Source organism: Rissa tridactyla, chromosome 4 (genome assembly GCF_028500815.1).
Source record: "Rissa tridactyla isolate bRisTri1 chromosome 4, bRisTri1.patW.cur.20221130, whole genome shotgun sequence".
Lineage (NCBI taxonomy): Eukaryota > Metazoa > Chordata > Aves > Charadriiformes > Laridae > Rissa > Rissa tridactyla.
Window position 1 is genome coordinate 27891472 of NC_071469.1, and position 23786 is coordinate 27915257.

Genomic DNA, 23786 nt, shown 5'->3' on the forward strand with positions numbered 1-23786 from the left:
TTCCTCTTCTTTTAATCTATCACTTTTCCTACTTCCTACCATTTAAGAAGGATACTAGTACTGGATTATTATGTTCAGGTTTTGACACAGTAGTGTTTCACAGCGATGCCCTCTGACGTAGTGTACATACTCCTTGTCTGGTGTAGTAGTTCCAAAGAGCAAATGTCAGTTGGAGATTTCCATGCTGTTTATGCCAAAGTCTCTGAGATATGCAGTGTGAATCCTTCTAACAGCAGTTTGAAAATGTGACATTTAGTGCAGTTTCTGGGGAAAAACAGGCCTGAGCTTTTCCAGGGTGTAGAATATTTCGTGGTACATTGCGATTCTAGTGCAAAACTTCCTTTATAGTGGAGAAAATACTCTTGTGTGTGACACTTCCTTGTGTAGCTGTAGGCAATGCTTTTAACAACTCCTTCTAGTAACTCTCACTGCGGAGAAGAAGTGTTCTTGACTCTTCCCTCCACCATGTTTAATAGAGAAACATAGAATGAGTGTGTGTTTAGTGTCAAATCTTCAGCATCTTTACATGCTTTCTGGATTTTTAACTGAAAGTCACTTCTAGAGTTGCAGCAGATTTGCACAGTGATTGGGAGTCGGCCAAGGTTATTTAGAAATACTGCTCTCGCAAACTAATCCCCCAATATGCATTCCTGTAGTCCACAGTGATGACACTGTGGCTGAATGTTCGGCATATCAGCTATTGACCTGTAATCATTGCTGCTCTCAAAACAGATGTTATCCTGTTTTGGTATTTGTCCAAGGGTATATCTTCCCTTTTTTCAAAAAGCAAACAAATTCAATGTAATGTTTAATGACTTCTCAAGTTCACTCTGCAGTTTTGTTTTCCACTTCCCGTCTCTTGTATGTTACCTCCATCTACAAAGTACTTAATAGTGTTTCATTAAAGAAAATTAGTCCCTTTGGTACCACTGAGCACACATGGGTTTAATCAGTGGTTACCTCCTAATGTAAGAAATAGTGCAACTTTGTGGTAAGGTCTTTAATCTCGGGCTTTGGTGGCCTGTTTCCTAGCACTACTGTAGACTTGCTGAGTGAACTGCGACAAGCTGCTCTGCTCTGTTTTACCTGGCTGCATAGGAGGATGAGGACTAATCATCAATACGAGATATTGAGACAGATTCAGCTGCAGGACTTCTGGGAAAAGTGAAACCTACGTGGTTCTTTCAGTTAACAGCAGTTGTGTATTTTTATTTGCCATACTGAGGCTGCAAGTTGTTTGTTAGCAAGCATTGCCTGGACTAGCTGCATTTATGTTGGAAATACATATTTATTTATTTATTCTTAAATGATTTCTGAACTGAAAGGTGTTATATGCTTGGCTGCGAAACGTAACCTTTTCGATATCTTCCTCTTTCCCCTTCTAATTCAGGGCTGTCTGATTTTGAGTGATGAACTGAATCATGCATCGCTAGTGCTTGGAGCAAGACTGTCAGGAGCAACTATTCGAATTTTTAAGCACAACAGTAAGTATCAGATGGTGGACTCTGCCTTTCTGCAGATGCTATAGGTCAGATACAATCTCTTATATCTTCTAATAGTTGGAAATCCAATTTCATGGAAAGAAATCAATTGCTGGTTACCTGAAAGGTCAGAAGACTGCTGCTACTGAGAATGTAATCATCCTGAATTGGATATTTTTTGATATGTTCAGTCTCAACTGATAACATTTTTATCCTGAAGCTGTTCTGGCTTACATCTTCTGCATCTGAAGAGGACGTGCTGCCCTTTGGCAAGTCTAGGGGCATGAGTGTTTTAACATGGCTTCTTGTTACTTGGATAGCTCAGCAGAGTTAGACTATTCTAACAGTCCGTGTCGCATAGTAACGCAGTCTTGTAGTGGTCTAGGTTACAATTTGGAGGGTAAGAAAGTTTAATGTTAGGACCAGATGCTGACATGATCTTACAGTAACAAAAGCTTATGAATGCAGATGTCCTAGCTAAACTAGACAGCTGTGCATTGGTACAATGTAGTACAAAAGGAATTTTGGGGATGGGAAGCATAGTTTAATTTTACTGAGTTACTTGCTTTAAGTATTTGTTTCACTTTGCTAGTTTGAGCTTCCTCCAAAGGAGGTATTTAGAACCTATATTTAGAGGTATTTTCAGATTAAGACTCTGAAGGGTTTCCTTCTCTTATTCTCAGTGAAAGAGGTACCTGGTTGTCCTTGATCAGTGAAGCCACTATCTTCATTCTTCAGCCACTCCTAATACTCTTTATAGTATCAGTCTGAGATCACGATGACTCTTTTGCTCTCTTTGAAGTGTGCGGTGGTGGCAGCAAAGCTTGGGTGGCTGCAATTATTTTCCTTTTTTTGTCCTACTTAATAGTGGATCCTCTGCTGTGCTTATTGTTTCTTTTGTGTTCTCTCTTGTTCTCATAATTTTCATTACAGAAGTATAGAGCGTACTGTAACATTAGTGATATCTTTTTTTGTTGGTTTTTTTTTTCCATAAATCTTAATTGCTGGGCAAGATCACAAAAGTTTTGCATTCAACTTTTGCATTTATATAGACATAACTTCTGGACATTGCATCCAGTTACAGAATTTCAGAGAGGGCTGGTGACAAACATAGTTCTGGGTATGAGGAGAAGGACTTAAAAGCTCTGGTGTGATGAGGAAGAGTAGATGATCTGTGGGTATGGGGTACAAACTAGCAATGGTGAGATTGGGGGATATTCTAGAAACCTTATAGTTGGTGGGGATCTGTGAAAGAGAATGGAGTGGCAGATTAGAATCAGAAGGCAAAATGTAAGCAATGATCTTGGCCTGTCAGGATGATGATCAACTCAGTTATGTACGTGTTCTCAGTCCAGCTCTTGTTATACCCTACGCTGCCTCAGTTAACTTCATTTTCCTAGACTTCATTAATGGCTTTGTTCATATTCTTTTTAGAAATAATGGGGGGGGGGAAGGAAAATCCCTCTTAAAATCCTTGTTCAATGTTTTCATTTTTTTTTTACCTAATTCTGCAGTTTGTCCTTTTTATTAAGGTCAGACCTAGTTCCCAGTCTTTCCCTCTTTCTTGAGAGATCAGAGCAGGAGTTTATATTCCATTGTTCTCCCTAACCGCATTAAACTTTCCTTTCTTCCTTGAAAGATTCGTTAGAGGCAGGGACTCAACTGCTGACGTCATCTTTGTCTTTTTCTAAACATTAGCTATCTTCTAACAGTCTATTAACTGACCTATTTTGCTGCATAATTTCTAGTCTGGTTCTAGTTCACAAGCTCCTCTCACAGCTACAACTGTCCTAGTCTCTACCAATCCTCTTTTCATGATTGCTCGTGCTCTTTTTCATGCCCTAGTGTTTATATCTGTCTCTTGCTCAGCACTTTAGCTTTTATGATTTGACTACTCCCATCTCCAATCCCTTCCTCAGTTTTTTTTTTCAGGACTGATTTCATGTGTATTTATTTGCTCACATTAGTCAGGTCTCCTAGGATCATGTCAAATGCTCGTAGCCAAAGCTAGTAAGGTTTCAGAATACATTACTACTAACACTTCATCTGTCTAGTTTCTGGTATGCTGAGCACTGTCCTTTTTCCTATACTGGTGATTCTTTTTTTCTTCCTTTTCTGTTTTTGGTTTAGTAGCTTCCTGTTCCACATCTCCAGTCCCTTCAATTTAAAACACAGTAATAAAAAAGTACACTTGTTCCCCTTTTTGTCCTGCACTCTGGTCTATCTTCTACTTACCTTTCGTTGATTATTCTTGAGCTTGCTGCTGCTGTTTTTTAGTTATTTCTATCCACAAGGACACACTTACTACCTGCCTTGCTTTCTCTTTTCCTCACGATGAGATACCTTCCTCCTTTTTTTTTTTTCTTTCCTTATTTGCTATGTGTGCCTAATGCTCTAACTTGTGCTTTTAGCTTAGGATGGTGAAATTCTTCCTCAGACAGTCACTCATTCCCTTTAGTCTCATCTGTGGGCCCACAGCTAAATGAAGCCCATGCTTATGGACTTATGTATGGTCTGTCTTCCACACAGGAGCAATTTGTGCATTTCTGGAGTATTGCTGTCTTTAGTCATGTCAAAGCTCAAGCTAGTAGCTGTTTTGGTACCATTTAACAGTAATTTCTGGTGCAGATATGCAAAGCCTGGAGAAGCTGCTCAAAGATGCTATTGTGCATGGGCAACCTCGTACACGGAGGCCCTGGAAAAAAATTCTTATCTTGGTGGAAGGAATATACAGGTACAAACTATTCTTTGTATTCCTAAGACCCTCCACATGAGATCTAGCTGCTTAGTTATTTGGGTTCCTTTGCCAAATCAAACTATGAATATTGTGACTTCATAGTTATTTCATTTATCTCATCTGCGAATTAAATTGAGCTGTGTATGTCTCGCATCCTGGACTTTCTGTTGCTAGTACTGTAGCTCCACCCGGTGTTATCACAGTGCTTCCCACATCCTGATTAGACTGTAGAAATTAATTAATCTAAACTGATTTTTTACATCGGAGCTGAGGTCTTAAATTGCTTGTCCATTCCATTCTTTCTGTGCACACTAGATGATGCTAGTGTGATAGAATCGCACAAATTGAATGTTTTTGCTGAGAGTGAATAGGAGCATGTAGTAGGCTTAGCTGTGTTAAGCGTTTAAATCCTAGTGACTTTCAGCACAAAATGGGATGTTTCGGAGTGCTACTAATGAGTGCCTAGTCAGTTCTTAAACTTTAAAACAACAGGTAAGTAGGTGTCAGATCAGAATACTGACACTAGGGTGGAAGTAAAAATGAGATAATTCATTTATAAAATCGTCACTGAACACATTCCGTTGCCTTAATTTACCTTTGCTGCTACTATTTAGCCTGTATGTCAGCATCCCAGAGATGTTAAACAGGTAGAAAGTAGAGATCTGGGCCCCAGTTGCAAGGGGGAGTTATTTCTCTGCAGAAACACAATGTGTCTAGCAATTTTTATGTTCTCATAATTACTGAGAGAGTGAAGAAAAGAAACTTAGTGACTTTAGGCTCTATAAGGAGGCCCCGACCATTAAATCAACTTACACTGAATTTCTGTTTCTCAACAGTATGGAGGGATCCATAGTCCGTTTGCCTGAAGTGATTGCCCTTAAGAAGAAGTACAAATCCTATCTATACCTTGATGAGGCTCATAGTATAGGTGCCCTGGGTCCCACTGGCCGGGGTGTAGTGGAGTATTTTGGCCTCAATCCTGAAGATGTGGATGTTATGATGGGAACATTCACCAAGAGCTTTGGAGCTGCTGGAGGATACATTGGGGGCAAGAAGGTAAAAAGCTGGGAATCTCATGGCTGTTTCAGGCTGGTGGTGGTATCCTTCATTAAGCATTTCAAAGCTGATCTATTGCTCGAATACCTTGATTGTCCATTTGTTTCATAATTTTACGTACTGTCTACTACAGTGGAAGTCTGTGCAATGCAAAAGAACCTAGTCTTGTGAAATACCTCATCATTTTATAGTTTTCACATGGTCAGCAGTGATCTCAGCTTGCAGAATGTATGGTAGTGGTGTAATATCGTTTTAGGAAGTGCTAGGAGCCAGGAAGCAGGGATTTCTTAATGTTACTTTTAATGAGACTTGTAGGAAAAATGCCAAAAGCTGAAGTTTTTCACCCTGGTTGGAGGAAAATCCCCTTCTTACGTTGGTCTGGTAGAGTTGATTCCCTTGGGACTCAAACAGTTTGCTTTCTAAAAAGACGCTTTTTTTCTTTTTTTTTTTGGGTGGGGGTTGGGGGGTGGGGGTTGGCTACTGACCGTCTTCTATTGGAAAGTACTGCTAGAATGTGTTGCCCTTGCCAGACCCCTCCTTTTGGGAGGGATGGTGTAGGCAATTGCATGTGTCCCCTTTCTCATATCCTCAAACATATCTGACAGATCAGGCTTCTAAGCTTAATTTGAGAGTAAAATTCTACCATTTTCCTACCAGGACAGTAATTCTTTAGATACTAGTAGTGACGATTACTCGAGCTTATCCATGCAGAGGTGGGTTTGTGGATGTTCCTCTTTAGGAGTTTACTACGCTTGACCTAAAATTACTCAGACATCTTCCCCAGAAGAAAAGCACCATATTAATCTTTTTCCAAAAGTAGTGAGTCAGTGGGATTAACTCCCTTGGCATCAGGTAAAGCAGCTAAGAGTCCTTCGCAACTGTGTTTTACATACTGTTTGAGGGATTGCTTCAGAGGTAAAAGGCCTTAAATCTTCTTACCTAGTTTATTTCAAAGTCCCTTTACAACTTCCTTTCATTTAACTCTGACTCCAGGCAGACACCAACATAACATTGAGCATTTCCACGTATTTCTATGATATGTTCCTGGCTTGTGCTATTTACAGGGCCATCATTATTAATTTTATGGTAGCAGAAGACAGAATCTGTCCTGGCATTCGTGCTGATCGTTATACTATTTTGCTGGAGTGGTCTGGGTGTTTTGGAGTGGTTTTGTTACAGTTAACAACAAACAGCCTAGATCTATGGTGTGTCTGTCCTTTGTTCGTATATGACCTGCTTTTGCCTTCTAACAAATATAGCAGGTGTATTTATCTGGGAAATGCAGGAGGGGTAGGCTGAGGTTCTTGCACTCTTAAATTACACCTGCTGCTTTATTTATATTGTGCTGATAAATGGGAGAAAATATTTTATGAACTATTTCCCTGTTTGGTGACTTTTGTGGGGAAACAATTATATTGAGCATGATACGTAAGCACCTATGGTTCCTGCTCCCCACTATTTCATTTGTTTTATACTCCTACTGTTATAATAAACACTCTTGAAACATGGCCTGTGCACAGCTTGTGTAATGCAAATGCGTTGTTGCAATCCAGTGCTGATGGTGTTAGCTAAACAAGTCTGTCATAGGCATTTGTCTCTGATCAACACATGTTCTTGCCCTGTGACATAATTATGGGTTGTCATGTCCCCACTGTTCGCTCTTCAACTGCTTATTACTTGTACTGTAAAATCAATCCTTGAGCTACCTGTTCTCTTCCATGATGTTCTGAAAGAGGTTTCTTGTGGTGGCCAGTTTTACTCTGAAATTAAGACAATACAATAAAGCATTTTTCCAAATGCTGGGAATGCCATGTCTGATGCCTCTTGTGTTTTGCTAGGAACTGATTGATTACCTCAGGACATACTCTCACAGTGCTGTCTATGCAACATCACTGTCACCTCCTGTTGTGGAGCAAATCATCACCTCCATGAAGTGCATTATGGGTGAAGATGGTACAACTGTTGGTGAGTATTTCTAACAGTAAGCATGTGGAAGGGGGAAGCCAAAGAGAGCCTCTTTGTCACTGACAGATAGCTCATTCAGTGGACACATCCATAATTATCTGTTCGTTCATGTAGACTTGAAATTTCTGGAGCAATAAACCAATTTACTATCCTACTTGGCTGATCAGCCTAATAACAGTATAAGCAATTTCCAGCTAGAGGTAAGTCATCTTAGTCTTATCTAAGAGATAATATTGTATTGTATTGATTTTTTTTTTTTGTTCTGTGAGTAGCTTTTCTAGCTGCCTCCTTTCTCTTCCCCATTGTCTGTCCTTTGTAATTTGCTGACTTTTTAGATTGTTTTCAGAGCATTTTGCTGTGTATTTTTTACAGTCTTGTCAGTCTTGTGAACTGGTTACTGCAGGGGCAATGCTTTTGATTTTCATCTCTAGTAAATTTGATGTTTGCATTTCAGTTAAATATGTGAATGTTTCTGAAATCCCTTTTTACTTGGGGAGCTAGAGGCAGTTTTCAAGATCGGTAGACTTAACGCACCAGGAGAAGAAATTCAGCATATTTGTCTTTATTGTCTTAGTTTTCCTTTTTCATTATGAAAGTAAGAAAGGGGAAATCTGTATTAGTCTCGATGCGTTCAAAGTCAAAAATACAAATTCTTGTCTCATTTGCTTAGCAGGTAGCATCTTCCTTTGGTTATAGCATGAATTAAATAGCTTGCACTTGTGATGGGTAAGCTGCCTTGAAACTGAAACGGTACAGCACTTTGCATGTAGGATACTTTTCCCTCTTCACAGCTAATTAAAAAAATTGTGAGCAGCTCACACCGGATGACAGTGTAATTTGAAGATCTGTCAGTGGCGTTCAGAGGCTCTTAGAATTCAAACTGCAGAATACGTTCAGTTACGGGAGTTTCAGGCCTCTGGCCACGAGGTGGTGGTGTATACTGAAGAACTGTATTTGCTCTAGAACATGGCTCATCTGACCGACTAACCTGACAGTTAATTCCAACAGTGAAAAAGCTCGCTGCAGAAATTACTTCAGAATTTTTCTCTTATAACAGGTTTCATTCAGCTTGTTTACATTATCTGAGAACAGAGTTAGTGCCAGCAATTGGTTTTGGTGGTTGCTTAATAGAGAGGTCATCACTGAGGCAAGTACAGCCAGGCAGCAGCCTGTATCTGCGCTAGCACTGGCTGCTTCCGCGTGGTCCATGTGAGATACCTGTACTAGCCAAGAGTTGTCCCCAGTGCTGCTCTCAGGAACAGATACTAACCAAGATTCAAACTACACAAAAAGCTGTGCAAAAGGGCCGGGTCTTGCCATCGTCTTAAAAGTGACTGAGCTCTTTCTTAGCTGATGATTTGCCAACAGTCTGTGGTCTGCTCAGGCGCTGCTTGTTTTGGGTTTCTTCCAGTATCTGTTTTGCTTAATGAAGTGGGAAGCAAGGAATGTGTAACTGATTTCTGTTTGCAGTATTCAAGCTAAGGCATTTTTGCCCCTTTCTGAGGCTACAGTGCGATATTTGTTCAAGCCAGGAGAATGGACGCAACTTCCACTCCAGGCTGTTCTCCTGCCATTATGCCAGCAACATCCCTCAGAGCTGAAAGGTGAACCAAATCAGGAACCAATTTGGCAAAAAAAATAATCTTAAAGTCAAAAGGCTGCTTGTTGTTGTTGTGTTGCTTAAAACTCATGTCAGGCTACATCCTGCTAATTTGGTGCTAAGGAGTACCAGAATTCCTAGCTGCTCTTTCTATTGAGAAAATAAGTGATTTTGCTGTTTGAAAGCTGTGTCATTTCAAAGAAGCCTCAGTACATTTGATTTCTATACAAACTGTAGTGCTTTTTGGAAGTGCTAGATATAACAGCAGGATAGCCAAAGTCCTCTCTGCTCACGCTCAGATTTCTCAGCTACAGGTCTTGTGAAACTGTTACTGGCTTTCTAAGCATCTAAGTTAGCCTTCAGCTAGGATAAGCACCTCATAGGAGGATCCCTGCACGAAAGTGCTTCTCAGTTCATTTTCTGCACAGTCCTGTTTCCCAGTCATGCATTTTTTTAATTGCCTTAAGGCTTTAGAGATAATATTACTTTGTAGGCATTTTCTGTGGATGAAGTTGGCAAACGTTCAATTGGATGAACTGAGCAGCTGCTTAGTGATAGCATGACAAAGTTGGTTTTGTTTTTGTTGGTTTTTTTTTTTCCCCTTGTTTAAGGGATTTGGCTGAAAAACTTCCCTTTGGAGTCTGTGAAATTATGGGTGGGGCTCTGGAGGACCACAGCCTGCAGTTGGTTTGACCAAGAGTAAATGTGGTGTAGAGTGGTGCTGGTAAGAGTTGTTAACTGTGGAAGACAAGTAGAGAAACAGTGTTAAGCTGCGTATTTCAAAAATTCCACTGCTTTTAAATTAATCAAGCTGAACTAATGGATGAAGGAAAACTTGGGATAGGGGAATGGTTTTACAAGGGTACAGGAGTTGGAGCTGGAATCAGAACAGTAGCCAGCTAGCTCCCAACACCATTTTTTGGGCCACTGCTAAATCTTTTAATGGCTCCAAGAATGCTTTCTTGAAAAGAGGCTTTGCGGCCTCTTTGTCTGCCTGCTTCCGTTCACCACACACTATTGGTAAAAGCTGCTGTCCTCCGTGACATCAAACCTTTGTGGAAATTATGATGTCAGATTGAGATGGTCTGTAGCTGAGGAATAAGTAGTAGGACGCAATTACTTTTTGAGGATGAAAGGGTTTTTTTGTGTATTATTTTGCAAGAATAAGTTAATTCTCTCCTCTTAAGCTTCAGGTTATTTCTAAATCTAATGAAACATCTGGAAGCTCTAAACTTACAATATAAGGCGTTGTAGTTACTAAAACTTTACATAACTAAAAAAAGTAAATATCTCCTTTCAGATCTTTCCAGCAAGCTGCCAGTGACTAAATAGGATATTAGTAGGAGGCAGCACAGACAAAATACAGATGCTATGAAAAGCTGAATGGCTGCTTATGGAGAGCATAAGATGGTTGGCAATGCAAATATGCTGCCTGAATTGGGACAGTAGTTTCTTGTGTCTTGATTTCTGTTGAAACTAACCTGTTAATTCTCTGTACTGTTGATGCATGTAAGTGACTAGCAAGCTTCAATCTTTCTGCAAACAGTTAGGGGAATATAATTATACATGAATACAAGTGTGTTACTTGCTCCTTCATCCCGACTGCAAAACACACTCCAACAGCCAAAGCAGAGCCTTGTTATGGGTTCTTGGTAGTGGTGCTTCTAGTACTGCTTCTGAAACTCCTTACATTATTAGCTCAGTGCTGTATGTCTGTTCTAGTTTACTTTGCATTACTTGGCTTGCATGTAATTGGCTAGAGGACCATCATGTGGTCTTAAACAAACACATAGCTGATTTGTGATCACTTTGAGAATTTCTTCAAAGGAAGGGTTGTCCTCAAGAGTGGTGAACACTTTGAGCAAGTAGAATGTCTTCAGAAAACTCCAATGACAATGTATATGGGTATCTCAGATATCATCACGTTTGGCTTTGATATATAGTAGAGCAAGGTGAGTAAGAGGGATGAAGAAGGCTTCTTTCCACAAAAGCAGATTTTTGGAGCTCGTCTTCCAATTCAGAGTCACTGTGGTTGAAATTGTTAACGAGCAAGTGTCACAGATGCTTGTCAGCAGTTCAGTGGGCGCTGCTCTTTCTCTCTGTTCAGCCACACACAAAGATGAATGAACTTCAGATAGTTTTGTAGATAAAGGAGCTTTTTTTAAACAATAATAATGAAAAGACACAGTAAGCAGACTTTTTGGGGTCATAGTATACACAAAGATGACAAATTGATTCTTGGAATGGAGTTCTAGAAACTTCTAGCGTAGAGCCACTTGATTCTTGCTGTTCCTGTGGCGTTTGGGTTATTTAAATTGACTGTAGGGAAAATGAGACAGCTTGGCGCTTTTCCTGGTAAATGCGATATTGTTGGGATTTACAATATTAAGTACTTAGCCTGTCTCAGTGAATCTTTCAGTGTCAGTGGTTCAGTTTGAGTTGAAAGCTGAATTTTTCACCATTACATTCTCACTAGGACTGGGAATCCGGTTGGCTCCTTTCTGCCATTTACATAAGAGCCAGTGATATATTCCTGTGCAACTGGAGTTCTTTTAGCACTGTTGGTGTTCAGGACCCAGCCTGTTTGTTTGCCCTGATAACATCGCTGGGGGCAAGTGGAAGAAATTCATAAAGAAAACTACTGAGATGTGGGCAAATCAAAACATGCGTTGTGAAACCAGTCTAGGAACTGGTTAACCTCCTTCAGAGATGAAACTTAGTTTGCTCTCCTGTGTATTACAAACTGAAGGTGAGCCTTAACTCCAGGACTGTTTTAAGTTTGAACTAAAGCTGGCAGTGTTTAATGGCTTGTAAAAGAGGTGAACTTCATGGACATTAACTCAGTAATAGTAATGATACGTGTTGACATTCATAACAAGTTTCTTGTCTTCCATCTCAGTTTCAGGAGGCAAATTGCCCACACCCAATCACAGCACCATGCATAGCATGTGTAGAATAAGTTGTGGATAGATCTTGCCCAAGATGGCACTTAAATTTTGAATGTACATTGTCTTGAGCACTGTATAGAAATCAAGGATTATTGTCCTACATAGCTCTGATGTTGCAAGCAACGGAGGTAGCAGTTGCATTCCAGTGGCTAAACTATTGGAAATTAATAACTAAATAACCAGCCTTTGAAGGCTAGTCAGCTGCGTATGGTTTGATTGGTATTTGTCTCATCTGAGCACCTTAGTTGTGATGAGCTAGTAATTGACTACATCTAGTCAGAAGAAACCTTAAAAAAAAAAAAAAAAAGGATTTATTGTCTTGCCATTGCTGTGTGCAACAAACTTGAGTGAGTTAAATCAGAAAAGGTAGTTAAACCAATTATAGCAAAAGGGAATAAGAATGTACAGCGGTGTTGGCAGAGAACTGAACCTAACAGAGCTGTTGAGAAGACAGGGCCATTGCTATGCTGTTAATATGCACAGGGAGAAGCATGCTGGAAACAAAAATAGGCCTGGTCTGCTTAAATTCTAGGGGAAAAAAGACTACAATTAGTATTTAAATCTTCATGCAATTAATCAGGCCCTCAAGTGAAGATATGACCTCAGTAGTTCAAATGGGAAATAAATACTTGTGCAGGCTGAGGTTGAAAACGTTCAATTAGCATTAAAATCGGTTCATTTGAATTTTCTCCAATAATGCACTTGTTAATGAGGTGTTAAATTATCACCTTGGGAACCCAGGGACCAGTCAAAACTAATTTGAGCAAAGTGAAAACTTTTTTTGTTGCTGCCCTTGAGAATCTCAAGCTGAGCTGGGAAACTGTTGGAAAAACAAATACTCTGGGGGTCATAAAGAGAGTTTCCTGCTTCTCTCCAGGGGACTGACAGTTTTAAACATCACTCTCTGTATTTGTGCTTCCAGCTGGGGATCTTTTAAATCCAGCTTGTTGCTGCACCCCTACCTCCCTCCCACAGAGCATGGCAAGCCTCCAGAAAAATTGCTTTAACCTGGGCTGGGCAGGAGAAATCTTCCAGTCTTTGGTGCTTTGAAGAATGTTTACAGACATCAGCAGAGCTGTACCCGTTGTGTTGTGCCTTGGAATGCAAGAATCTTTCAGTGCCTCTTCCTTTTGGACTTTAATCAACACTGTGGTGTTTGTACAAGAGCTTATAAACCTTTATAACTGTACACCCACTTTGTTCTCATAATATTCTGGTTCTTGCTATTTCTGTTCAGGTGTGAGCTGTCATCTGTATCTTCATAGCCTAAGCACTGATCTGTCACAGCAGAAATACAACTAGGAATGTGGCTTTGTTGAAGTAATTCCATTTTTCTTTGTTTCTTATGCTAAATTTGATTTAAAACCTGTGGCTCGTTTTTTACTCTCAATAGCACTTCACGTGCCACACTTCAGAATGCTGGTGTGCTGCTCATACGGGGAAAGGAGAAAATACTGGGTAGCAGTTCACTAGCAAGTATTATTAGCATTACTGTAAGTCAGTATGAATGTTAAGGTAAAGCATTTGAACAGGAGTAATCACAAATGAGGTGATGACTCTTTGAGTTAGTGTGAAACTGAGTTCTTGGTTCCTGGTGTGATACATGATTTACTAGAGCAGAGGTTTTTTTTGAAAATACTTGAATGACTCCCATAAGCACCACTACCTATCATCAGCCCTGGCAACTGCAGCAGTTTTCTACATAGAAAAAATAATACTGGTATTACAATAGTCTCTGCAGCGTACAGAATCATGGCAAAATTTCATTCTATGAAGTGCTTGTAATGTAAATGCTTCTAGCTTCTTTGGAAGCAGGCAACAGTCTGTAACTGAAGCCCTTTCTGTAGACTATGTGCAGGTGTATTGAGCTATGTGAGGCTCACAGACCAGTTGAACTACTGTCCTTGCTGACTTTACTGATGTAAAATGTCGTTGGTGACAGGTCAACTCATGCCATTTCACGTTAGTGCAGTTGATCTACCACAAATTCCCAAATGTGGACAATCTTGACAATCTACAATGTCTACTTTGGTCCTACTAGTGTGCAGATGTTTGCTAATGTCCCAGAATTAATAAACTTCCTTAGATAGTACAGACTTAATCTTTGAAGGAAGAAGCTGTCTGAAAAACCTGCATACCAGTTAATGTGTTTTGAGAGCATATGGCCAGTGGAGAGATTTGAGACAACTTTAAATGAGATTGTGCAGGTTCTGTTGCAGTCTAGCTTCAAGAGTGGGGTTTAGCTTAAGACAAATTGGCTTGTCAAGAACAGGATAAATCAACCTGTAGAGCTTCTTTATGCCATGGGTAAGCTTCTGTTAATGCTCGGGTTATTGCCAAGTTGTTGTTGCACAGTGGAAAAGTTGTGGTTACAAGGCTGTCTGTGTGGGGGAAAAAAGATTACAGAGTATGCATGCTTCTCATGTTCCTGTTGGCTATCAGCTCCTAAGATTTCTTAACTGTTTGTCTATGGGCACTGGGATTTCAAAAAAAAAAAAAAAAAAGGCAAGCCAGTGAAATACTTAAGAAGCTTCTTAAGACTTTCAAGCTTGCCTTCCTACTGGTTGGCTGAATATTGTATTGTATAAGTTGTCAAACTCAGGCCCTAAATGAGCAAAGGAGAACTCATTTGCCCTGCAACTGGCATCTCCAAAACTAAGTCCTCCGTGCAAACAGATCTGGCACTCTTACAGAATAACTGTCTGTACCAAGAGCTGGAAGCAGAATGTTTAGTACCTCCAATCTGTACTGAAAATAGCTTGTCTTTCTAGAGTTATTGCTACATTCCTGACAAGTAACTTTTTGTTCAGGACATGGCATTGTAGAGACAATTGTGGGTTTTATGTGCACAGCTTTGATCTTTCCAGGATCCTTGGAAAATAGAGCCATGCAGGAAAAACAAGTCTATAAAAGTCACAGCAGAGACAAGGCCTCCAGGGTTTGGCCCTTTTCAGGCACAAAGCCTACTCTTCCACCTCACTGCAATTCCAGGTGGCAGGCTACCAGGATCTGCTTGCCAAATACAACTTACTAACATGGGAAAGCTCAACACCCTTCCTGTTGAAATTATTGCGGAGTTCTAGGGTAAATCTGGGAGCACACTAGAGAAGGACAAGTATGGCTGCTATAACTGATGTACAGGCAGATGTGGGCAGCTCTGACATAGTGGAAAATTTGCAGGCCATAGCTTTTGAGATGAACTTCTTAGCTATAAGCATCTTTGATGTCAAAGGAGAAACTTGAGATGTTGTACAGGACTTCTTATGGAAATGGATCAAGATCTTCATAAGAAGATGTACGAAGACTCTGGTCTGTGAAAGATTCAGGTGTTACCTTCTCAGTGACTTCATACACAAGTTTCCTATTTAAAAAAGCAACCAAACAAACCCAAACCAATTCCTCCAGAGTGGAAAGTCTTAATTTTAGGACACGTTAGTGAAGATCACATACACAGTTGCAGCATCCCATCTCTCCCTTGTGTTAGGTAGGTGAAATCTCTAGCAATGTTGGGAGGTATATCAGAGTCACGCTGAGGGACAAAATGACCTTTGGAAACTACTGTGTTCCATTCTATAAGGTCCCCTTAAGTACCACTGAGGAAAAGTAGGTATTTAGGACTATTCTGCTCCCTCTCCTTATCCCTTAAGGGATCCTCCTACCAACAGACTGTTAGTAGAAGGAAGTCTGTCTGCCAGGGTGTGTGTTTGGGTTTTTTTTCTGGATTTTCAGAGTAAGTGCTAACACAAAGGTGAAATACTTCTCATAGTACCTTACAGTATCAGTTACTGGTCAAAGCTTACTTCTGTGTAGGATCTTATTATCTCAAGCTCGTGGAGCCTGTTTCATAGTGCTCCTGGCATTGTTTCTTGATGAAGCTGACTTCTGTTCAGTTTGGCCAGAAGATGGTACTCCAGTGTTTATGGTTGCTGTCTCCCAAAGAAGTCTCCTGAAGAGTAGGATAGTCAAACACATCCTCCCCTTCAGCCTTGCTCACTGTCCAGGTGAGAGAATGGGTGCCCTAGCTCTGTTTGTCTCTTTTTAGCCTAAGCTGATTACTAGCTATTTCTAACCAAAGGTGGACACTTTATAGCTGGCTGGTGTATCTCTTCCACTGAATATCAAGCCTTGCTGTGCTAGAACTTGAGCATTAGTCTAACTGCTTCGGGGTCAATGCTGTTAGAAACTTCTAAGGTGTTGACGTGGAGTGTGACCAAATAACTAAAACTGAATAGTGTTTCTTGGCCTTCTACACTTCCCATCTGATTTTATAGTTACGAGCAGCACTTCAGTGGCTGATGCAGCTCTAGGGAACGAGGGAGAAGGTTGTTGCTAGTCATCTGCAGTTAATCTGCACTGTTTCTTACGGCTACCTCTGCCTGTGATTTGTGTGACATACGAATTCCTCTATTTGGCTGAACTGGCTTTGAGTTTCAGAAGAATAGATCAAGGCCTGTGGATGTTGTATAACCTGGTGCTTCTATACTGGTTTGATGTGAAATTGGAAAAGCAATGCAGTAAAAAAAAAAAAAATCATTTTTATGACCAGCTAATGAGAGATCCACGGGGAAGCTAGTATCTCAAAGACCAGTTAGAGTTACTGAATAACTGCTCCAAAATTGAGTACTTGGATGTCTTCTAGCCTGTCAATTTCAGTGCATGCTCCTAAAAGATGTGCCTAATGGCAGGATAAATATACTGACAGACTAAATGTTATTACTGTTGATAAATAATAACCTTTCCAGTTATAACAGAATAACACGAACTCTACTCCACTGCGAATATTCTCCTGAAGAATATTCTTGTATTTGAGAATTTAAGATTGGAAAAATTGCTTTGCTTTTTTTTCTGGACACAGCAGAGCTTAATTCTTCTTTTCCAAGTTTAATTTTGTGAGGTGTTTCCTAGAGTTGTCAAAGGCAGCTCTTGCACAGCTAAAAATGTCTTGGATCCTCTCTGATTTATAAAGATTTCCACTCATATGTAGCTAGAGATGTTTCCACAGATAGGATTATTATGAAGAAGTTGTTTTTAAGTCAAAAGCGCATCAGGATTGTGTGTCTAGTGCTGTTAAATCTGGGAAATAAAACAGTCCTTGGTGGCTGCTTGGTACAGGGAATGTTACTATGTACCTTCGCTCCTGCACTATAACACAGAGCAGAAAGTCTTGGAGTAATTCACTCGTTCATTTTGCATTGTCGCTGCATCTCTTCTTGTTTTTTCGTTTTCTCAAGTATTACAAAGTCTTTGCTCAACAGAACCACCCAAGATGCCCCTAGTATCAGCACAGGTCACACTTCTTACAGAGGAAAAAAAGTATGTTTGAAAGATGGGAGATACTGAAATTATTTGCAAAAGGGACAGTTTGGGTTGATTTGTAACTGGGTAGATAGATAGATGAGCCACTTAAGTTACCTCTGTAAGTCCTTCCTAGTGTAAAGTTTTCCTTACCAAATGGCGAAGTTAATGTGTTGAATGGTGACAACAGATAAAGCAGCATTTGCAGTTTCTGTCATGCAAGTCTCAAAAAAGTCAGAAACTGATGAACAACTGATTTCTGTCCCAGCATCAACAGAGGCGCTCTAAGGAATGGGACTAAGAGGGGAAGCAGATCAGCAGCTGCCGAGAGGCAGGAGATTAGAGGGGAGAAGTGTATAGATAAAAAATCGTTTTTTTATATGTAAATCAACATACAGAGGAAACTGAAGACCTTGCAAATCATAATCAATCTTAATTCTGCTTAAATATAAATCCTCCAGTGCATTTCCAGACAAATTTCAGACTATTACAGTGGATAACTGAATTTACTAAAAAAAAGAAAAGAAAACAAACACAAAAAAACCCAACCAGAAACACATGAACAAAAAAACCCAAGCTGCAAATAAAGACTAGTGTTTTCAAAGTTTAGAAATTGGTTTTGAATGCCTTTGCAAGGACTATACTTCAGTGTAATTAAAGCCTTAAGCATTAGTTATTAGTTATCCTTGCCTTAGTGATGACTTTTTTATGTAACAGGTTTTCTGTAATTCAGGCGTGGAAAACTGGTTAAAGATGATAAATACTACACCTGTAGTGGTACTATTGTAAGTTTGGGTATGTACATTCCCTGTGGAAAACTTTACTTTTTTGTACCTTTGCTAACTTGGACTGAAGTAGTAATAATTTTCATGGTCCTGAGGTTATTGGAACATCTGGAGTTAATATTTAGTGATTTTTTTTTTTTATTCAAATCACCAGAGTGGGGTTTTTCCAGAGTGCTGCATCTAGTATGAAAAATACATTAATTTAGATATAGGTGAAAATTGCAGCTGTCAGTTTAAAATGAAACAAAAACCAACAAACCACCAACTTGAAAACTAGTTACTTTACATACCTGTGACACAGGTATGGCTGTCACACTCATCATTCTTCCTATCCCTGAGCTTTTGCTATGTATGCAGTCATTTTTACTGGTTTTACCTGCTTGTCGTGGTTTAGCCTCAGACGGCAACAAAGAACCACGTGTCGCTCGCTCGTGCCTTCCTAACACAGGAAGAATCGTAAGAAAAGGCAAGACTCTTGGGTTGAGACAAAGGCAGTTTAACAGAACAGCAAAGGGAACAGGCAAACAACAACAACAACAACAACAACAACAACAACAACAACAACAACAACAACACGGATAGGGGAATATACAAACGCGATTACGGAACCGCCGCTCCCCCGCCGCTCACCGGCCGGACCCGGGCCGCCCCAGCCCGCTTTTAAGCGGCAACTTCCTGCCCCCTCCCCCGGCAGCTCAGGGTGGGCGTGGCTCACATGGCATGGAATACCAGGAAAAGTTAACCCTATCCCCACCGGAACCAGGACATTATCCACCCCTTATTCCATACCATCTATGCCATGCCCAGCAGGTTCCAATGAATTGCCACCACTTTCCCCTGTTATATATATATATATATATACACACACATATATAATGCCCTTAGTTTATGGGTCATCCCTCCAAAGTGTCCGTTGAGTTCTTTTAATCCACGGCTTTGGGCTCCATCTGTTAAAACAGTCTCTCAGGGCAGGTGAGATGCTGGGTGGTGCTGGTCTGTTGCATGCTGTATTTTTTTCGGAGCTTGTGACTGGTGCACCTGGTGTGGCTCATGCACGCAGTCCGTGGGCTGAAGATGTAGATCTTGAGGAAACTGCTGGGCGCCGGCTGCTGAGATCAGTTCTTATCCCATCATCCCTGTGCCTTACTTGTAGTACAACTGATAGCAATTATAGCAATTAACAGCACACAATCTGATTCATTGGCTATTCTCGCCCAAAATCAGATCTCCATGAGGTACACATCGGACTTCCCCATCCTTCCGCATCACCCACCAAGTGCACCCAGGTCCTTGGGCAAAAGCAATCCCACGGATGGGTTTGCCTTTGCCTGAGGCAGGACTAACCCAGACTGTCTTCCCTAGCATATTCTTCATGTGCACTACGGGGACTTTATCCCCTTCTACAGTACGTGGAAATTTTGATTGGGCAGGGCCAGCCCGATTGTTAGATCCCCTGGTGTTAACTAGCCAGGTAGCTTTTGCTAAATGCGTATCCCAGTGTTTGAAAGTCCCACCACCCATTGCTCTCAGTGTAGTTTTTAACAGTCCATTGTATCGTTCTATCTTCCCAGAGGCTGGTGCGTGATAGGGGATGTGATACACCCACTCGATACCATGCTCTTTGGCCCAGGTGTCTATGAGGCTGTTTCGGAAATGAGTCCCATTGTCCGACTCAATTCTCTCTGGGGTACCATGTCGCCACAGGACTTGCTTTTCAAGGCCCAGGATAGTGTTCCGGGCAGTGGCATGGGGCACAGGGTATGTTTCCAGCCATCCAGTGGTTGCTTCCACCATTGTGAGTACATAGCGCTTGCCTTGACGGGTTTGTGGCAGCGTGATATAATCAATCTGCCAGGCCTCCCCATATTTGTATTTCAGCCATCGCCCTCCATACCAAAGAGGCTTCAAACGCTTGGCTTGTTTGATCGCAGCGCATGTCTCACATTCATGGATGACCTGTGCAATAGTGTCCATGGTCAAGTCCACCCCTCGGTCACGAGCCCATCTATATGTCGCATCTCTCCCTTGATGGCCTGAGGAGTCATGGGCCCACCGAGCTATGAATAGTTCACCCTTATGTTGCCAGTCCAGATCCACCTGAGCCACTTCAATCCTAGCGGCCCGATCCACCTGCTGGTTGTTCTGATGTTCCTCCGTGGCCCGATTCTTCGGTACGTGGGCATCTACATGGCGTACTTTCACAACCAGATTCTCTATCCGGGCAGCAATATCTTGCCATAGGTCAGCAGCCCAGATGGGTTTGCCTCTGCACTGCCAGTTGCCCTGCTTCCACTGCTGTAACCACCCCCACAGAGCATTTGCCACCATCCATGAGTCAGTGTAGAGATAAAGTACTGGCCATTTTTCTCGCTCAGCAATGTCCAAAGCCAGCTGAATAGCCTTCACCTCTGCAAACTGGCTCGATTCACCCTGTCCCTCACTGGCTTCTGCAACCCGTCGTGTAGGACTCCACACAGCAGCCTTCCACTTTTGATGCTTTCCCACAATACGGCAGGACCCATCAGTGAACAGGGCATATTTCTTCTCATTTTCTGGCAGTTTATTATATGGTGGGGCCTCTTCTGCACGCGTCACCTCCTCCTCTGGTGACATTCCGAAATCCTTGCCTTCTGGCCAGTCCATGATCACTTCCAGAATTCCCGGGCGACTGGGGTTTCCCATTCGAGTTCGCTGCGTGATCAGTGCAATCCACTTACTCCATGTAGCATCGGTTGCATGATGTGTGGTGGGGACCCTTTCTTTGAACATCCAACCCAGCACCGGCAGTCGAGGTGCTAAGAGGAGCTGTGCTTCTGTACCAACCACTTCCGAAGCAGCTCGAACCCCTTCATATGCTGCCAATATCTCTTTTTCTGTTGGAGTGTAGCGGGCTTCGGATCCTCTGTATCCACGACTCCAAAACCCTAGGGGTCGACCTCGAGTCTCCCCTGGTGCTTTCTGCCAGAGGCTCCAGGTAGGGCCGTTCTCCCCGGCTGCAGTGTAGAGCACATTTTTAACATCTTGTCCTGCCCGGACTGGCCCCAGGGCCACTGCATGGACTATTTCCTGTTTGATTTGTTCAAAAGCTTGTCGTTGCTCAGGACCCCATTTAAAATCATTCTTCTTCCGGGTTACTTGATACAGAGGGCTTACAATTTGACTGTAATCTGGGATATGCATTCTCCAAAAACCCACAATACCTAAGAAAGCCTGTGTTTCCTTTTTACTAGTTGGTGGAGACATAGCTGCTATTTTGTTGATCACATCCATTGGAATCTGACGGCGTCCATCTTGCCATTTTATTCCTAAAAACTGGATCTCCTGCGCAGGTCCCTTGACCTTACTTCGCTTTATAGCAAAACCAGCGTTCAGAAGGATTTGGACTATTTTACTCCCTTTCTCAAAAACTTCTTCTGCTGTGTTTCCCCATACAATGATGTCATCAATGTACTGCAGATGTTCTGGAGCTTCACCCTGTTCCAGTGCAGTCTGGATCAGTCCATGGCAAATGGTGGGGCTGTGTTTCCACCCCTGGGGCAGTCGATTCCAGGTGTATTGGATGCCCCTCCAAGTGAAAGCAAACTGTGGCCTGCACTCTGCTGCCAAAGGGATTGAGAAGAATGCATTCGCTATATCAATCGTGGCATACCACTTGGCTGCCTTGGACTCCAGTTCGTACTGGAGTTCTAGCATGTCCGGCACAGCAGCACTCAGCGGTGGCGTGACTTCATTCAGACCACGATAGTCTACAGTTAGCCTCCACTCTCCATTAGATTTTCGCACCGGCCATATGGGACTGTTAAAGGGTGAGCGAGTCTTGCTGATCACTCCTTGAACCTCTAGTTGACGAATCAGCTCATGGATGGGAATCAGAGAGTCTCGGTTAGTGCGATACTGCCGCCGATGCACCGTTGTGGTAGCAATCGGCACCTGTTGTTCTTTGACCCTCAACAACCCCACAACAGAAGAATCCTCCGAGAGACCAGGCAAGGCAGACAACTGTTTAACTTCCTCTGTCTCCAAAGCAGCTATGCCAAAGGCCCAGCGGTACCCTTTTGGGTCCTTAAAATACCCTCTCCTGAGGTAATCTATACCAAGGATGCATGGAGCCTCTGGGCCAGTCACAATGGGATGCTTTTGCCACTCATTCCCAGTTAGGCTCACTTCTGCCTCCAGTACAGTCAACTCTTGGGATCCCCCTGTCACCCCAGAAATACAAATGGGTTCTGCCCCTCTATAGCTTGATGGTATTAAAGTACACTGCGCACCCGTGTCCACTAGAGCCTTATACTCCTGTGGGTCTGATGTGCCAGGCCATCGAATCCACACCGTCCAATAAACCCGGTTGTCCCTTTCCTCCACCTGGCCGGAGGCAGGGCCCCCCTAATACTGGTCATAGTATCCATTACTCACTTCTTGCAGAAATGACTTGGAAGTTCCTTCAAGAGGATCAGAAGCAAGATCAAGCCTTCTGCTTTGTCTGGGGAACGGCCCACTGGAAACTGGGGCGGCACTTTTCCTGGAGGGATCCCCTTTTGTGGTTGTCCTTCCTTGCAACTCCTGTACCCGTGTCCGCAGGATCGAAGTAGGTTGTCCATCCCACTTCCTCATGTCCTCTCCGTGGTCCCGCAGGTAGAACCACAGGGTGCCTCGTGGTGTGTACCCTCCGTACTCTCTCTCTTGAGTGGGGAAATGCCTGCTTCTAATAGCTGAGATGCTGGCCCGTGCAGGTGGGGAGTAGGACATATTCTCTTCAAGTTGCTGGACCTTCCGCGACAGTTTCTCCACAGCTGAGACAAGGGGGGAAGAGAGACTTTCTTCATATCGCTGGAGCCGGCCAGCTACCTCATCCACCGTTGGTCCCTCTTCACCTTTCCATTCCATTACTGCCAGGGAGTTGGCATATGACGATGGTGCGCTCCGTACAAACTTCCGCCACATGGGCCTTGTGCATCGCACCTCATCAGGGTCTGTGGGTAAGTCTGCATTGTCCAAGTCATAATAAATCATCTCCCGCACGGCTAATTCTCTCAGGTACTGGATACCTTTTCCCATGGTAGTCCACTTGCTTGGCTGACATACAACATCCTCGCTGAAGGGGTACCTCTCCCTCACGCCTAATAGGAGTCGTTTCCAGAGGCTGAGGGCTTGGGTCTTTTTCCCGATCGCCTTGTCAATGCCGCCTTCCCTAGACAGGGATCCCAGCTGCCTGGCCTCCCTACCCTCTAATTCCAGGCTACTGGCCCCATTATCCCAGCACCGGAGCAGCCAGGTGACAATGTGCTCGCCTGAAAGTCGGCTAAAATCTTTTCGCATATCCCGCAGCTCACTCAAGGATAGGGATCGAGTAATTATCTCTGGTTCTGCCTCTTCCTCCTGCTCTCGTGATGGCCCTGGTTCATCATCATCTCTTACTAAGCGAACTGATTTCTTTGTGTACTTCTTCTTTTGTATGGGGGCAACTGATACCGGCACGGGTTGGTTCCCTGGTTCAGTGGCAGTGGCTACCACGGGGGTTGCAGTAGCCGCAGTGTCTGTCGCAGGGGCTGCCGCAGCCGCAGGCGCCGCCGCAGGGGCTGCCGCAGGGGCTGCCGCAGCCGCAGGCGCCGCCGGTCTGGTTTCCATCTCTTCCCCTTGAGGGTGCTGCATAATTCTGAGCAGTGCCTGGTAGATACTGGCCAGGGCCCAGCACAGCGCGGTGAGTTGTGCCTCTCTAGAATAGCCACAGCATTTTCCCTTCAAATATTCTACCACTTTATCAGGGTCCTGTAATTGTTCAGGGGTGAAGTCCCAGACCATTGGAGGTGAGTAGTTCTCTAGGTACCTGCCCATGCTCTCCCACATGCCGTGCCACCCCTGACTATCCAGCCTCGGAGCAGATCTCCGGGTGGTAGTCTTAAATAGTCGTGTAACCCTAAA

At 42.7% G+C, this 23786-nt stretch overlaps 1 protein-coding gene across 1 annotated transcript in view; it reads left to right on the forward strand.

Annotated features, from left to right (window-relative positions):
* The window catches only part of SPTLC2 (serine palmitoyltransferase long chain base subunit 2), an 86337-nt gene that overhangs the window by 26133 nt on the left and 36418 nt on the right, over window positions 1–23786 (forward strand). Inside the window, exons 6-9 of the mRNA XM_054198857.1 lie at window positions 1391–1484; window positions 4110–4215; window positions 5055–5274; window positions 7113–7239. Coding sequence (XP_054054832.1) covers window positions 1391–1484; window positions 4110–4215; window positions 5055–5274; window positions 7113–7239 — 547 coding nt within the window. The remainder of the gene's footprint in view (window positions 1–1390; window positions 1485–4109; window positions 4216–5054; window positions 5275–7112; window positions 7240–23786) is intronic.